We start from the raw sequence: 15,637 nt of genomic DNA on the forward strand, positions 1-15,637 counted from the left end.
TTATATCTTTTTGTTTTTGTTGTATTGGGGTGAAACTTAGTTTGTGATACAGTTAAATGATACAAAGCTGTCTTACTTCTAAAATAACAGATGGGCTGAAGAGGTGGTGTTCAAATCCAGAACCAGGTTTGGATTCAACTTGAGATTCAAAATCAGGACTAAGATGTGTATTCAGTGTAGATGAAATCTAGTAAACTGTTCTTGTGAAATTTTCAGATCAAAATGGTGCAGATCTTGAGAGATGAGAATGTCCTCGTGTTTCTGCCGTTTTGAATGGTGGAAACACTTGAACGAATCCATTGTTTAAATAACTGACAAAACAAGAAGAGGGTTGACTTGGTGATGTAAGCATTATATTTCAGAATATCGGGCTTTTTTAGCATCACTTCTGGAGCCACAAGTTCAAATTCCAAGACAGTTACCTCAGCCCTTCATCAAACCTATTAGTTTTACTTAGAGGCTGCTGGTTCTCTTTGGAGATGGGCTGCTCTCTACTGTTGTGCGCACTCTTCAGTAAAGAGCTTTGAATTCGGACCTTGCTGTTGTTGCCTGTCTCTCTCCGGTCAGACAACGAACCGTGCCGTCGGGGGTTCGAGTCCTCGACACTTCTAATGTAGATGAAATAAATACCTGTTTCTTTTGAGTTAAACAGACTGAGAAGCCTGGGACCTGTATTGAAACAGGACATTACTTTCTGGATGGTCTGTACAGAGCGACTTGCATCTGCTTGATATCACATATGGATTCATTTGCTTTTTATGTTGTTTACAACCATGTATAATTGGGTCAAGATCAAACTTATTTACAAGCCCTACTTCTCTGAGTCTTACTAATGGATCTCAAGTTGGGGGGGAGAATAGGTATCGCTACTCTGTTTTAAACTTCTACTCAGGATCGAGTTGTTGCACAAAGAGGAAAGATTGCTTGTTCTTTTGAAGGCCATGATTAGCATTGCTTGGCCTTCCCTTTTTTGGAACGTGAGGCACATTGGGTAGGCCATGGCAATGAATTAACAAATACACTTTCAGCAGTCTTATACTTATATCTTATAGTTAGTTGGGGACTGGTCCTGCTTTGAGCAGGGGTTGGACTAGATGACCTCCTTCCAACCCTGATCTTCTATGATTCTATACTGTGATCAATCTACACTACAACTCTGACAGTATTAGCTCATGGTTGTCTGGCTTGGGTAAGTGAGTATGTATTCTAACAGCTTTTCCTGTAGCACTGTGGTTCAGACAATGCAACCTAAACTGTAAACAGCATCCCTATGATGATTCTTAAAACACTTTTGTCCCATCTATACTACAAACAAAAATCAATTTTTTTATTTTTTAAGTTTTTAAGTTTTGATTACAAAAATAGATGGTATCCCAGGCTCTGGAGGTTTAAACACTTTAAATTGCAAACCCCCCACACAAGAGAAGCATCAGCTGCCTAATATGTCAAAGTGAAAATGCAAAAATACCCAACCCTAGAAAGATCCTTGTCCACCCCTCTCTGCAGCCCTCCCCAAACCCTGAACAAATAAATGGGCTTTGCCGTGTTTCCTGGAGATTAATAGATTAACAGGACTGTTTTGGAGCAAAATGGCAATGAGATCCAGAGCTGAGGAGCCCTAATGGAAAGTGTCTGCCAGAAGCCCCCCTCCCTCTTTTTTAAGCAGAGATAACTTCAGCTTGAGATTCTAATTTCAACAGTAACATTATCTCATGAGGACAGAGGCAGTCAGTCTTTCATGTAGGCAGTCCTAAACCATTTCTGATCATGACTAAAACCAACATGAAACTCCAGCTGGAAACCAATCGTCAGGCAGGCTAGTTCATGAAGCACTGATGACATGTGCTTCTAGAATAATACTCCACTTAACAAGTAGACAGTGGCCTACTGCACCAGCGTTAGTTTCCAATGGGATTTTAGGTACAGCCTCATGGACCATGCAGATGTTAAAGTGGCAAAACATGGAAAATGGTCCATATCCAAGAGACAAGGTCACAACCTTGTGGAATTAAACAGCTTTCTTGCAGAGTGCAGTAATTTTAATCCTCTAAAAGCGAAGAGTGATCTAACACCATGCGGAAGTTGTGAAGTCGGGCAGTAAAAAGCTGATGGATACCTCGTTGAAAGATGCCAGTACAGTCTCTGACATGTTCTGGTGATGCTTTCCCTAATCTACCACCACCTCCGTATTGTCTGGACTGAACCTTAGCCAGCTTGCCCACATTAGTGTTCCAGCTTCAGCCAGGAACTGGGTCAGGCTTATATGGTGTTAAGTGTACTGAAGGCACTGCGACACATGCTGCGTCATAGATATGTTGAATAAGAGGGGTGAAAAAACTGAACGCTGCTGTACCTCAAATGAGAGCCCTTTGGGTAGAGCACCAGTTACCCTCTATGGCCACTCCAAGGGAAAAGAACATTCATCTAAGAGAAGCTCCATCTATTTCACACTAGGTGGCACAAGCAAGCCAAGCAACATATCCTGGTTGATGGCATCAATGGCAGCTGATCAGCATAGTATGAGCTTCGATAGCTGATCTTCATCCACTGTCAGGAAGAGATCATCCAGTGTAACCAATATAGTGTGTGCCAAACCCAGTCTCTATTTGGCTTGACAAGGATCAAGGATAACTGAGATGCTCTGAGTGTTGTCTCACCAGAACCTTCTCAGCAATCTTCCATGCTGAAGAATGGAAGGTGGAACAGTGGCCAGACAAGCCTATGCTGTCAACCTCAACTGGTTGATCAGACATCTGGTTGATCAGAGGCTGCAGAATGCTTTCTTAAAAGCAGTTGGCTGCCAGCTCTCTGTAAGGGCAGTGGTGGCAATCTTTTACCACAGATGTTTCCCCACTGCCCTTCACCAGCCAGGAAGAACATAGATCCAATTCTTGGACTGGAGCATAAAGTTCTCCCAACACCTGAGCATCTCAGGAAGTGGCACTGGGTGAAATTCAGGCAGAGAAGACTTGAGATTTACCCACTATAAGATTGCTTGGCTTGCTGTGAGGTGGTTGCAAAAATTCACTGAAAGATTCACCTTGTCACCATTGGAAATGAAAGAGTTATTGAGATGTGCAAGTTTTCACAGAAGTCAGTTACTGTAAATAGAGGATTTGGAAAGTCTCATGCCCCAGGGGCTTTACCCAAAATGATTCCCTCTATGGTGCTTCAGAGATACTGACCAGTTGAGAATTCTATACTCTGTCTGTCATGGCAACATACATACTGGACAAAGATTTTTCCAAGTAGTATGCAAAGAGTTAACGATCAGACATGTTCATCAAATTAATGGGAGCTACACAGCAAAATCTCCAGATACCATAGGGAAAATTTACTTCCACTATGAGAGGAAATCAAATTGGTAACAGTGGCTTAATTTTCCGTAAAAAGAAAAGGAGTACTTGTGGCACCTTAGAGATTAACAAATTTATTTGAGCATAAGCTTTCGTGAGCTACAGCTCACTTCATCGGATGCATTCAATGGAAAATACAGCGGGGAGATTTATATACACAGAGAACATGAAACAATGGGTGTTAGCTTACCTTACCTGATCACTCTCATTACAGTGTGTATGGTATTACCAGCAGGACAGCGGGGGGGGTGGTAACGGGGGACGACACCTTTTGTAGTGATAATCAAGGTGGGCCATTTCCAGCAGTTGACAAGAACGTCTGAGGAACAGCAGGGGGAAAAAATAAGCACGTGGAAATAGTTTTACTTTGTGTAATGACCCATCCACTCCCAGTCTTTATTCAAGCCTAAGTTAATTGTATCCAGTTTGCAAATTAATTCCAATTCAGCAGTTTCCTGTTGGAGTCTGTTTTTGAAGTTTTTTTGTTGAAGAATTGCCACTTTTAGGTCTGTAATCGAGTGACCAAAGAGACTGAAGTGTTCTCCGACTGGTTTTTGAATGTTATAATTCTTGACGTCTGATTTGTGTCCATTTATTCTTTTACGTAGAGACTGTCCAGTTTGGCCAATGTACATGGCAGAGGGGCATTGCTGGCACATGATGGTATATATCACATTGGTAGATGTGCAGGTGAACTGTGGAACCACCTGATCAACATCCTCTACAGCAAACAGGGAAAGATTAAAAATGAGCTCTCAAAACTGGATATTCTCATAAAAAACCAACCTTCCACACAAACTTCCTCGTGGCTGGACTTTACAAAAACTAGACAAGCCATTTACAACACACACTTTGCTTCTCTACAAAAGAAAAAAGACACTAAACTATCTAAACTACTACATGCCACAAGGGGCCACAACAGTGGTTCCCTTAACCCATCCAGCAATATTGTTAATCTATCCAGCTATACTCTTAGGACAGATTCTTCTTCTGGGCTATCTCGGGGTCTCTCCTTCTGCCCCTCAACCCCCACGAACATGATACAGTTCTGTGGTGACTGAAAATCCTATTTTTGACGTCTCCGACTCAAGGAATATTTCCAACACACCTCTGAACAACATACTAACCCACAGAGACCTTCCTGCCAACAGTACAAAAAGAAGGATTCTGGGTGGACTCCACTTGAAGGTCAAAACAACAGACTGGACTTCTACACAGAGTGCTTCCGTCGACATGCACGTGCTGAAATTGTGGAAAAGCAGCATCACTTGCCCCATAACCTCAGCCGTGCAGAACACAATGCCATCCACCCCTCAGAAACAACTCTGACATCATAATCAAAAAGGCTGACAAAGGAGGTGCTGTCGTTATGCATAGGTGGAAAGATGAACAAGAGGCTGCTAGGCAGCTCTCCAACACCACTTTCTACAAGCCATTACCCTCTGATCCCACTGAGGGTTACCAAAAGAAACTACACCATTTGCTCAAGAAACTCCCTGAAAAAGCACAAGAATAAATCCGCAAAGACACACTCCTGGAACCCCGACCAGGGATATTCTATCTGCTACCCAAGATCCATAAACCTGGAAATCCTGGGCGCCCCATCATCTCAGGCATTGGCACCCTGACAGCAGGATTATCTGGCTATGTAGACTCCCTCCTCAGGCCCTACGCTACCAGCACTCCCAGCTATCTTCCAGACACCACTGACTTCCTGAGGAAACGACAATCCATCGGTGATCTTCCTGATAACACCATCCTAGCCACTATGGATGTAGAAGCCCTCTACACCAACATTACACACAAAGATGGACTACAAGCCGTCAGGAACAGTATCCCTGATAATGTCACGGCAAACCTGGTGGCTGAACTTTGTGACTTTGTCCTCACCCATAACTATTTCACATTTGGGGACAATATATACCTTCAAATCAGCGGCACTACCATGGGTACCCGCATGGCCCCACAGTATGCCAACATTTTTATGGCTGACTTAAAACAATGCTTCCTCAGCTCTTGTCCCCTAATGCCCCTACTCTACTTGCGCTACACTGATGACATCTTCATCATCTGGACGCATAGAAAAGAAGCCCTTGAGGAATTCCACCATGATTTTAACAATTTCCATCCCACCATCAACCTCAGCCTGGACTAGTCCACACAAGAGATCCACTTCCTGGACACTACAGTGCTAATAAGCGATGGTCACATAAACACCACCCTATACCGGAAACCTACTGACCGCTATGCTTACCTACATGCCTCCAGCTTTCATTCAGACCACACCACACGATCCATTGTCTACAGGCAAGCTCTACGATACAACCACGTTTGCTCCAACCCCTCAGACAGAGACAAACACCTACAAGATCTCTATCAAGCATTCTTACAACTACAATACCCATCTCCTGAAGTGAAGAAAGAGATTGACAGAGCTAGAAGAGTACCCAGAAGTTACCTACTACAGGACAGGCCCAACAAAGGAAATAACAGAACGCCACTAGCCATCACCTTCAGCCCCCAACTAAAACCTCTCCAACGCATCATCAAGGATCTACAGCCTATCCTGAAGGACGACCCATCACTCTCACAAATCTTGGGAGACAGGCCAGTCCTTTCCTACAGACAGCCCCCCAACCTGAAGCAAATACTCACCAGCAACCACATACCACACAACAGACCCACTAACCCAGGAACCTATCCTTGCAACAAAGCCCATTGACAGCTCTGTCCACATATCTATTCAGGGGACACCATCATAGGGCCTAATCACATCAGCCACACTATCAGAGGCTCGTTCACCTGCACATCTACCAATGTAATATATGCCATCATGTGCCAGCAGTGCCCCTCTGCCATGTACATTGGCCAAACTGGACAGTCTCTACGTAAAAGAATAAATGGACACAAATCAGACGTCAAGAATTATAACATTCAAAAACCAGTCGGAGAACACTTCAATCTCTTTGGTCACTCGATTACAGACCTAAAAGTGGCAATTCTTCAACAAAAAAAACTTCAAAAACATACTCCAACGAGAGACTGCTGAATTGGAATTTAATTTGCAAATTGGATACAATTAACTTAGGCTTGAATAAAGACTGGGAGTGGATGGGTCATTACACAAAGTAAAACTATTTCCCCATGTTTATTCCCCCCTGCCTCTGTTCCTCAGACGTTCTTGTCAACTGCTGGAAATGGCCCACCTTGATTATCACTACAAAAGGTTTCTCCCCCCGCTGTCCTGTTCGTAATAGCTCACCTTATCTGATCACTCTCATTACAGTGTGTATGTTAACACCCATTGTTTCATGTTCTCTGTGTATATAAATCTCCCCACTGTATTTTCCACTGAATGCATCCGATGAAGTGAGCTGTAGCTCACGAAAGCTTATGCTCAAATAAATTTGTTAGTCTCTAAGGTGCCACAAGTACTCCTTTTCTTTTTGCGGATACAGACTAACACGGCTGCTACTCTGAAACCGTAATTTTCCTTGCATACATTGTTGCAGTGCAGGAAAGCCCTTTCTTTCATAACATAGAAATGCCTTATGTAGCAATGTGGGCACAATTTGAGGTCACATTTCATTTAACAGAGCATGGTGACTTTGGCACATCTCAGTAGTAAAACTTTGCGCTCTCAACAGAAGTTGTCCCTGCATCTACAGATGGCTACATAAGTCACTGTCAAGACTGAAAGAAAAAAAGATGGTCATTTTTTCAATGCATCTGTTTGCAGAATTAGTGGTGTTATGAAAGTGCAGGCCATACTTACACATTGGGGGACTCTATCCTGGGAAGCCATGACTCCAAAAAAGATTTGGAGGGTCATGGTGGATAATCAGCTGACATGAGCTCCCTTTGTGATGCTGTAGCCAAAAAAGCTAATGCAATCTTTGTTATGTATAAACAGGAGTATCAAGTAAGAATAAGTAGGGTGTCATAAATATAAAGGGAAGGGTAAACCCCTTTGAAATCCCTCCTGGCCAGGGGAAAGCTCCTCTCACCTGTAAAGGGTTAAGAAGCTAAAGGTAACCTCGCTGGCACCTGACCAAAATGACCAATGAGGAGACAAGATACTTTCAAAAGCTGGGAGGAGGGAGAGAAACAAAGGGTCTGTGTCTGTCTGTAGTCGTCTTGGCCGGGGACAGAACAGGAATGGAGTCTTAGAACTTTTAGTAAGTAATCTAGCTAGGTATGTGTTAGATTATGATTTCTTTAAATGGCTGAGAAAAGAATTGTGCTGAATAGAATAACTATTTCTGTCTGTGTATCTTTTTTGTAACTTAAGGTTTTGCCTAGAGGGGTTCTCTATGTTTTTGAATCTAATTACCCTGTAAGATATATATACCATCCTGATTTTACAGGGGGGATTTCTTTATTTCTATTTACTTCTATTTTTTATTAAAAGTCTTCTTGTAAAACACTGAATGCTTTTTCATTGTTCTCAGATCCAAGGGTTTGGGTCTGTGGTCACCTATGCAAATTGGTGAGGCTTTTTATCCAACATTTCCCAGGAAAGGGGGGGTGCAAGTGTTGGGAGGATTGTTCAGTGTTCTTAAGATCCAAGGGTCTGGGTCTGTAGTCACCTAGGCAAATTGGTGAGGCTTTTTACCAAACCTTGTCCAGGAAGTGGGGTGCAAGGTTTTGGGAAGTATTTTGGGGGGAAGGACGCGTCCAAACAGCTCTTCCCCAGTAACCAGTATTAGTTTGGTGGTGGTAGCGGCCTGTCCAAGGTGTAATATTTTGTACCTTGGGGAAGTTTTGACCTAAGCTGGTAAAGATAAGCTTAGGAGGTTTTTCATGCAGGTCCCCACATCTGTACCCTAGAGTTCAGAGTGGGGGAGGAACCTTGACATAGGGTAATATAAACTCCCATATTTGGCACTGGTGCAACCATTGTGTGAAATACTGTGTCCAGTTCTGGTGCCCACAATTCAGGAAGGAATGTTGATGATAAATTGGAGAAGGTCCAGAGAAGAATCACGAGAATGATAAAAGGATTAGAAAACATGCCTTACAGTGATAAACTCAAGGAGCTCACTCTATTTAGCTTAACAAAGAAAAGGTTATGGGGTTACTTCATCGCTGTCAATAAGTATCTACCAGGGGAACAAATATTTGATAACAGGCTCTTCAGTCTAGCAGAGAAAGGTATAACAATCCAGTGTCTGGAAGCGAAACAAATTCAGATGGGAAAGAAGGTGTACTTTTTTAACAGTGGAGATGATTAAACTCTTGGAACAACTTACCAACAGTTGTAGTAGATTCTCCATCCCTGGCATTGGCTATTTTTCTGAGAGAGATTCTCAAACAGGAATTAATTCGGGGAAGTTCTATGGCCTGTTATGCAGGAGGTCAGTCTAGAGTGGTCCCTTCTGTTTTTGGAGCCTAAACTATTAAGGGCCTGTTTCTCAGTCCTGGTCAGTGCAAAGCAGCTTACATAGACCTAACTCTGAGTGCCTACACTAAAATGTCACTCCCACCGATGTGACTTGCACGCTGCGCCCACTAAATAACTCCAGCTCCGTGAGAGGCGTAGTGCTTATGTTGGTGTAATTAGGTCAATGCAGTGTCAGTGTAGACACTGCATTACCTACATTGACTTTAGTGGCTTCCAGGAGGTGTCCTCCAATGCCTCAGTATGACCACTCTGGTCACTGTTTTGAACTCCGCTGCCCAGCAGCCAGGTACACTTCCCTCCCCTTTAAACTCCTGTGAATTTTTGAAATTTCTTTCCTGGTTGCTTGGCGTGGAGAGGTCACCTAGCAACTGCTCAGCTGACCATGCTGGCTACATGCTGCAGACGCGCTTCTGCCTGGAGTACACAGGAGGTGGTGGATCTGTGGGGAGAAGAGGCTGTGCAGGCACAGATCTAATCCAGCTGTGCAAACATCATTATTTACAAGCTGATCACTCGGGGCATGGAGGAGAAGGGCTATAAGAGGGACCCACAGCAGTGCCATGTGAAAGCCAAGGAGCTGCGACAGGTGTACCAGAAAGCCAGGGAGGCGAACAGGCATTCTGTGCAGAGCCACAGACCTGCCACTTTTACAAAAATCTGCAGGCCATCCTTGGTGGAGACATCACCACCACCCCCAAGAGCACCATGGGTACTTCAGGAAGCCCAAGTCACAGGCCCCAGCTGTGAACAGTGAGGAGGAGTAGGAGTATGGAGGACAGGGGATCCAGTGGCACGTCAAGCCAGGAGCTTCTTTTTGACTCCTGGACAGTCCGGACAGTCTCTACAGTCCAGCACAGGTGAGCCTGATACAAGGAAAGGAACCTCTGGTAAATATACTATTTGCTTTGATATTGCAGGGACACATCCATTCATTTACTTTTTTTTTTTTTTTTTAAACTTATGCTGGAAGAGATAGTGAAATCAACAGTAGAGTGAGAAGCAGATAGCAGCTCTACTTCCCCTCTACAGTTAGGCAGAGGGGGTACTGCAGAATAGTTTGTTTGTGTGCACCGGGATGTCCCATGAATCCTTCATAGAGATCTCAAGGAAACTTTTGTGAAGGCAGTCTGCAATCCTCTGCCAAAGATTTCTGGGGAGGGCTGCCTTATTTCTCCTGCCATGGTAGGACACTTTCCCACACCACTCAACAATTATTTCAGTAGGCACCATTGCAGCATGCAGGCTAGCGGCATATGGCCACGATCTGCAGCTGGATGCCTGAAACTTCCCTTTCAGTGGAAGTTCAGCTAAAATCCCCACCACCTGTGGAAAACAGTGCAAGTATTCAGCTCAGTTGTCCTATACACATATACTCATGCCCATGAACTATCCCTGCCCCTTATTTTCCCAACTTACCCCCTCCCTCCTGGGCTGTACTCACCATCACTGGGACTGCCACTCTGCTTCATGAATCCCAGAAAGAAGTGAGAATGTTGTGTTTGCAACTTGTGTGGATAAAAGGGAGTGAGTTCAGTATACCAAGTTTCAATTTATCTTGTGAATACACTCACAATAGTACCTCTGTGCATGGTATCTTTTGCAGCTGGAAATGTGGTCTTGCAGATCTCTGCATCTGCACCAGCAGAGCGGTGCAGCCAGATGAGGAGGAGAAGGAAGAGGATGCAGGACGGCATGTTCCAAGAGATCCTGCAAGCCTCTGCTGCTTTGGATACCCTTGTGGACAGCATGGACAGGGACTGAGTGGAAAAGAGAGCAGAGAGGGACATGAAGCAGCAGATGCTAGCACTTTTCAAGCAGCAAACAGAACATGCTGTAGACTCTTGAGGACCTTCAGATTCAACAGTTCCATGCTCGCCTCCCTCTGCAGCCCACAGAGAACTGCATTCCATGCGGCGTCCGAGGCCCCTGCACTATGCCTACTACTCCACCCTGGGGGAGAGTGCAGGCAATCACAGCAGCACGTGCACTGACCTGTGAGAGACATGGTTGGTGTACGTGTTTGTGAAATGGAAATGACTGTTCTTTCTCCTTTAATAGTTCTTTCCCCTGTATTTATAAAGTTTAATTCAATTATAAACGTGTCTGTTTGCATGGGTTTATAATAAAAGTCTATTTATGGAAACTTAATTCATCTTTGTTAATTTACAGCGTATGCTGATTGGGGCTGACATCATTCACAGTTAATAGCAATAGGTGCATATGCAATGTTATATTGCTGCACACACAGCACTTATTACAAGGTTCATACTGGGGTGCCAAAAAGCAATGCAAGGCAGAGCATGTTAAAACAGCACACATTACTGTGGCTCAGTATTAAAGTGGTATTTCCAAGCCTCCATGAGCCATATAGCTCCATGTTGAGCTCTTCTTAAAGCTCTGGTATCTGGCTGCTCAAAATCAGCAGACAGCCGCTTCACTAGGCTGGAAACTTCTCTCCCTTTGCTTCACAAATATTATGAAAGACACAGCAGCCAGCTATAACCATTGGGATATTTTTTCACTGAAGTCTAATCTCATGAGTAGACCGTGCCAGCGGCCTTTCAAACAGCCCAAGGCACATTCAGCTGTCATTCTGCACCTACTGAGCCTGTAGTTGAAGCGCTCGTGAGCTTCGTGAGCCACAGGAGTAAGGGATCACTATTAGCATTTCAACATCCACAGTGATAGGCCTCTGGTCTGGAAAGAAAGTCCCCGCTTGCAACTTTCTGAACAGGCCTGTGTTCTTAAAGATGCGTGTGTCATGCACCGACCCTGACCAGCCCACGTTGATGTTGGTAAAAAGTCCCCAGTGATCCACCCATGCTTCGAGTACCACACAAAAGTAGCCCTTTCTGTTGGTGTACTCTGTGGCAAGGTGGTCTGGTGCCAAAATAGGGATGTGTGTGCCATCTATTGCCCCACCACAGTTCGGGAACCCCATTACTGCAAAATGATCCACTATGTCCTGCACGTTGCCCAGAGTGTCAGTCCTCTGTAGCAATAGTGATTAATGGCCCTGGATGCTTGCATCACAGCAACCCTCCTGGTGTTTTTCCCAACTCCAGTTGATTCCTGACTGATTGGTAGCAATCTGGCATTACAAACTTCCCCACAGTGATCGCCATCTCGTTCTCCACTGTCAGTGTAGCTCTTGTTATGGTGTCACTGACCCGGAGGGCAGGCGAAAGCTCTGCGCGCAGATCCGGAAACGTGGCCTTGCACATCCCAACAGTTCTGCAGCCACCGCTTGTCATCACAAACCTGCATGACAATGTGGTCCCACCAGTTAGTGCTTGTTTCTTGGGCCCAGAACCAGTGCTCCACCATCTTAAGCTGCTCTGTGAACACAGCCAACAACCTTGAATTATTTCTTCCTGTGTCCCACAGCAATCTAGCCTCTAAGGAATTGTCATGTCCCCCAAGGCTCCTCTGCTGACACTGCAAATACTGCAGGATCAGACATCCCTTACTTGCAACACTCATCACAGTAGTACAGAGCTGTGCAGGATCCATGCTTTTCCTCACTCAGATGGCATGCACACAGGTGTACGGGGCTTTAGAAAAGAGACGGGAAACATTATGAGAGAGAGAAAACTGTATTATGGACTGTTGAAATCATGTTTCCAGGCACCCCTGTGCAACTTGTTTGCCCCCATGAGGCATTGCAAACCCTTCCCAAAACACCCTGCACTAGATGGTGGCAGGTTGCACAGTGAGATAGCTATGCACAGGTGCACTGCTCTTGGCACTTATATCGGTGCAGGTAGTGAGGACGTGCACTGCTGACACGAACATAATGTGGACATACAAAAATGATTTAATTACTGTGGTGTCTGCACATGGACATAACTTATGTCAACATAATTTTGTAGTGTAGACACTCTCTGAAAAATCAGGCTCATTGTAGTAATCCCTCTTTTGCATCATAACAAATACTTTTGAAGTCATCTTATCTAAACAAAATAAAACATAAATGCCAACATCCTTACAGACCCAACACAAACTGAAAGTGAGTAAGGGAAACAGACATTGATTTCAGATTTTAAAAGGATCATTATAAAAAGCCAGGGAATAAAACCATTTTAATGTACTTGGAAATGCCTTGAAAATCCACGTTAATATATGAGTTAAAATTATTTTGATGGTGAAAAATTTCTGCTTCCTTTGCAGTACTGTAAAGCTTGCTAAAAATGCAAAAATCCATGGGGGGTGGAGGGATATCAACTTGAAACTTTTCTATGGCAAAGTGATATAAAATAGGCATTTTTAGCATATGTATGTGTGTATGTCTCTGACAAAAGACTGTGTAAGATTTGATTTCTTTTGGTTTTTTTTCCTCAACATTGATTTGTAGGCAGTAACAGAAATTGTGATTGTAACAGGAACCAGAGTGTCATTCAAATATTAGTCAGAGGATGGCCTCCTTGGGTAGCACTACACTTCATTCTGCTGTGCCTTGCACGATATTAACCAGGTTACTTTATCCATGGAACAAATGGGATTGGGCCCTATATTCATTGCTCTTCGATGTTCCATTTGTTTTCCTGAACATACAGTTGTGGCAGCAACAAGTAAACAAACTCAGCAGGACTTTTGGTTTAGGAATATGAATATGTAAGGTTTTAATGAAAATCTTCTCTTCCTAAATGCCAGTTGCAGAGCTATTTTATAAACTCTCTTCTGTCTTCCTTAGGATTTACAAATAGAGCGAGAGAGGACTGTTTACAGTATATCTGGTGGCTGCACAGCCCTTGTTGTTGTGTATATGCTGGGGAAGCTCTACGTGGCAAATGCTGGCGACAGTAGGTAAGCAAAGTGGATCTCTAGGGGTTTTTTGCCTAAAAATAATCATTTCCTTTGCAACAGGCAGTTAGCAAAGTAGCTCAGTGGGGCCCTGATCCTTGATTAGAATGCATCTCAATTCAAATAGTAGTAATATACCTTACTGTTTATATTGAACAGTTGCAATAAGTATTTAATAGAAACTAAAACTAATATAAGCCCGCTAGTCAGAGAAGAGCGATGTTTAGAGAAGTTCAATTTTCTGCTGTTCTTATCAACAGTCTCTAAATGACTCAATGGCTCTTCTGCAGTATGAAATCAAAAATCGTTTACTGTGTGTTCTAGGGCAAGTTTTGTATTAACCACTGTTTGAAATGGTTTCGTGTTTCTGTTTATGAGAATTGAAAGAACTGTTTGAACTAGAAGTTGCTATTGTCCCCCAGCCTAGGCTTGGAAGATCTCCTAGCTAATCCTTGATGGGTTCAGAGCCAGTCAGTTACGACAGATTTGGTTAGTGCTTTTGTAACTGGGCATATGAACAGGGGAGGCTAGAATTAAATAAATAAATCCTGATTCAGATATTCACCTACCCCTCAGACTGAAACTTGATGGACTCCTCGGAAGTTCAGGTCATTTAGCTAACCTCTTTTATTTAATAATAATGATAATTATTATAAAATGTTGGCCACTGGAAATATCCCAGAGAAAAAGCTGTTTTTCCAGTCTTCTGAGTAAGTCAAACCAATAGCATACTGGAATGCTCTCTCTTTCCTCCCCACACGACCCCTAGAGAGAGAGAGAGACTGTTCTTGTAGGTTTCAGGTCTTTTTGCTGTTTGTGCGGCAGCCCTGTCATATTGGGAAAGAACAAGCTGAGAAAAGTAGGAAGGAGAAGAAGGCTATTCTCTGGGTGGTATGGGGCAAGACTTCATAGGCCTGAAAAGGGGAGTAGACAGCCCTAATTTTAGACAGAAAGCCATTAAAAGAAGAAAAATATATATGTAGACTTCTGTGTGTGCACATGCATGCTTGTGAGTATATATTTTTCACAGTTTCATTATGTATATGCACCTATTAACAAAGATAGTGAGAGAACAGCTGTAGTGCTGCTCAGAAGCCTTAGATTTTTAAGGAGGCAGCAGGCCCAGAAATCTCACAGCTAGCAAGAGTAATCTCTTGTGCACACTGTCCCAGTTCTCTGCATGCCAGTGCTATGATTCTTCTTGATGTTTGTAGACACACATTGAATTAGAAACAAGGTATTGCATGCTTTTCTTTTGAATTACTCATTAATTTAATGTTGATAAAAGACACTAAAATGTGAAACTCAAATCCCCCTTGGACACACAGCAATCAAGTCAAGGTGAAGGTGCACCAGGGTGAAAGTAAGCCGGTATGGGCCAGCACAGCGTACCGGTAAAATGTGGCCGCCGTACCCAGTTGACTTGAAAGCGCTGCTACGGCAGTGCTTTAATGTCGCTGCCCCTTTTGCACCCCGCCCCCCGTTGGCTGCCCTGCTTAAAGCGCTGCTGCAGTTTTAATATTGTTGCCCCTTTTGCCAATGGGGGCGGGGGGGTCAAAAGGAGCAGCTGCCCTGGGGCCAGCAATTTAAAAGGGCCTGGGGCTCTTCAAATCGCCGCTGGAGCCTTGGGCAGCGTGGGCCAGGCAGTGTGGATGGGCTGGTGGGGGATGCTGACCCCAGCCCCGCCCTTTCTGCCTGAAGCCCTGCCCCTTGCCTTACCAAGTGGGGGGTCAGTGTTAACGAGGCCAATTCAATTAGGGTGGATGTGGCCCATTCCCAACAAGTTTACAAGAAGGGGTCCTTCTAATTGAATAGCAAGGCAACTCCCATCTTTTCATGTGCTGTATATTTATACCTGCTTACTGTATTCTATACTCCATGCATCTGATGAAGTGGGTTATAGCCCATGAAAGCTTATGCCCAAATAAATTTGTTAGTCTCTAAGGTGCCACAAGGACTCCTCACTGTTTATACGTACCAAGATGGATCTAATTTGAACAGACTCTCTTGTCCTGAAATAGACATAGACTTGAAATTCAGTGCAATTTCGAAACAGCGGGGGTTTACAAAGGTG

The 15,637-nt window shown here is 43.9% G+C and overlaps 1 protein-coding gene across 1 annotated transcript in view; it reads left to right on the plus strand.

Annotated features, from left to right (window-relative positions):
• Window positions 1–15,637, plus strand: part of PPM1H (protein phosphatase, Mg2+/Mn2+ dependent 1H) — a 213,877-nt gene that overhangs the window by 125,450 nt on the left and 72,790 nt on the right. The window contains exon 4 of the mRNA XM_084617301.1: window positions 13,454–13,566. Coding sequence (XP_084473427.1) covers window positions 13,454–13,566 — 113 coding nt within the window. The remainder of the gene's footprint in view (window positions 1–13,453; window positions 13,567–15,637) is intronic.

Source organism: Lepidochelys olivacea, assembly GCF_965140295.1.
Source record: "Lepidochelys olivacea isolate rLepOli2 genome assembly, chromosome: 1".
Taxonomy (NCBI): Eukaryota; Metazoa; Chordata; order Testudines; family Cheloniidae; genus Lepidochelys; species Lepidochelys olivacea.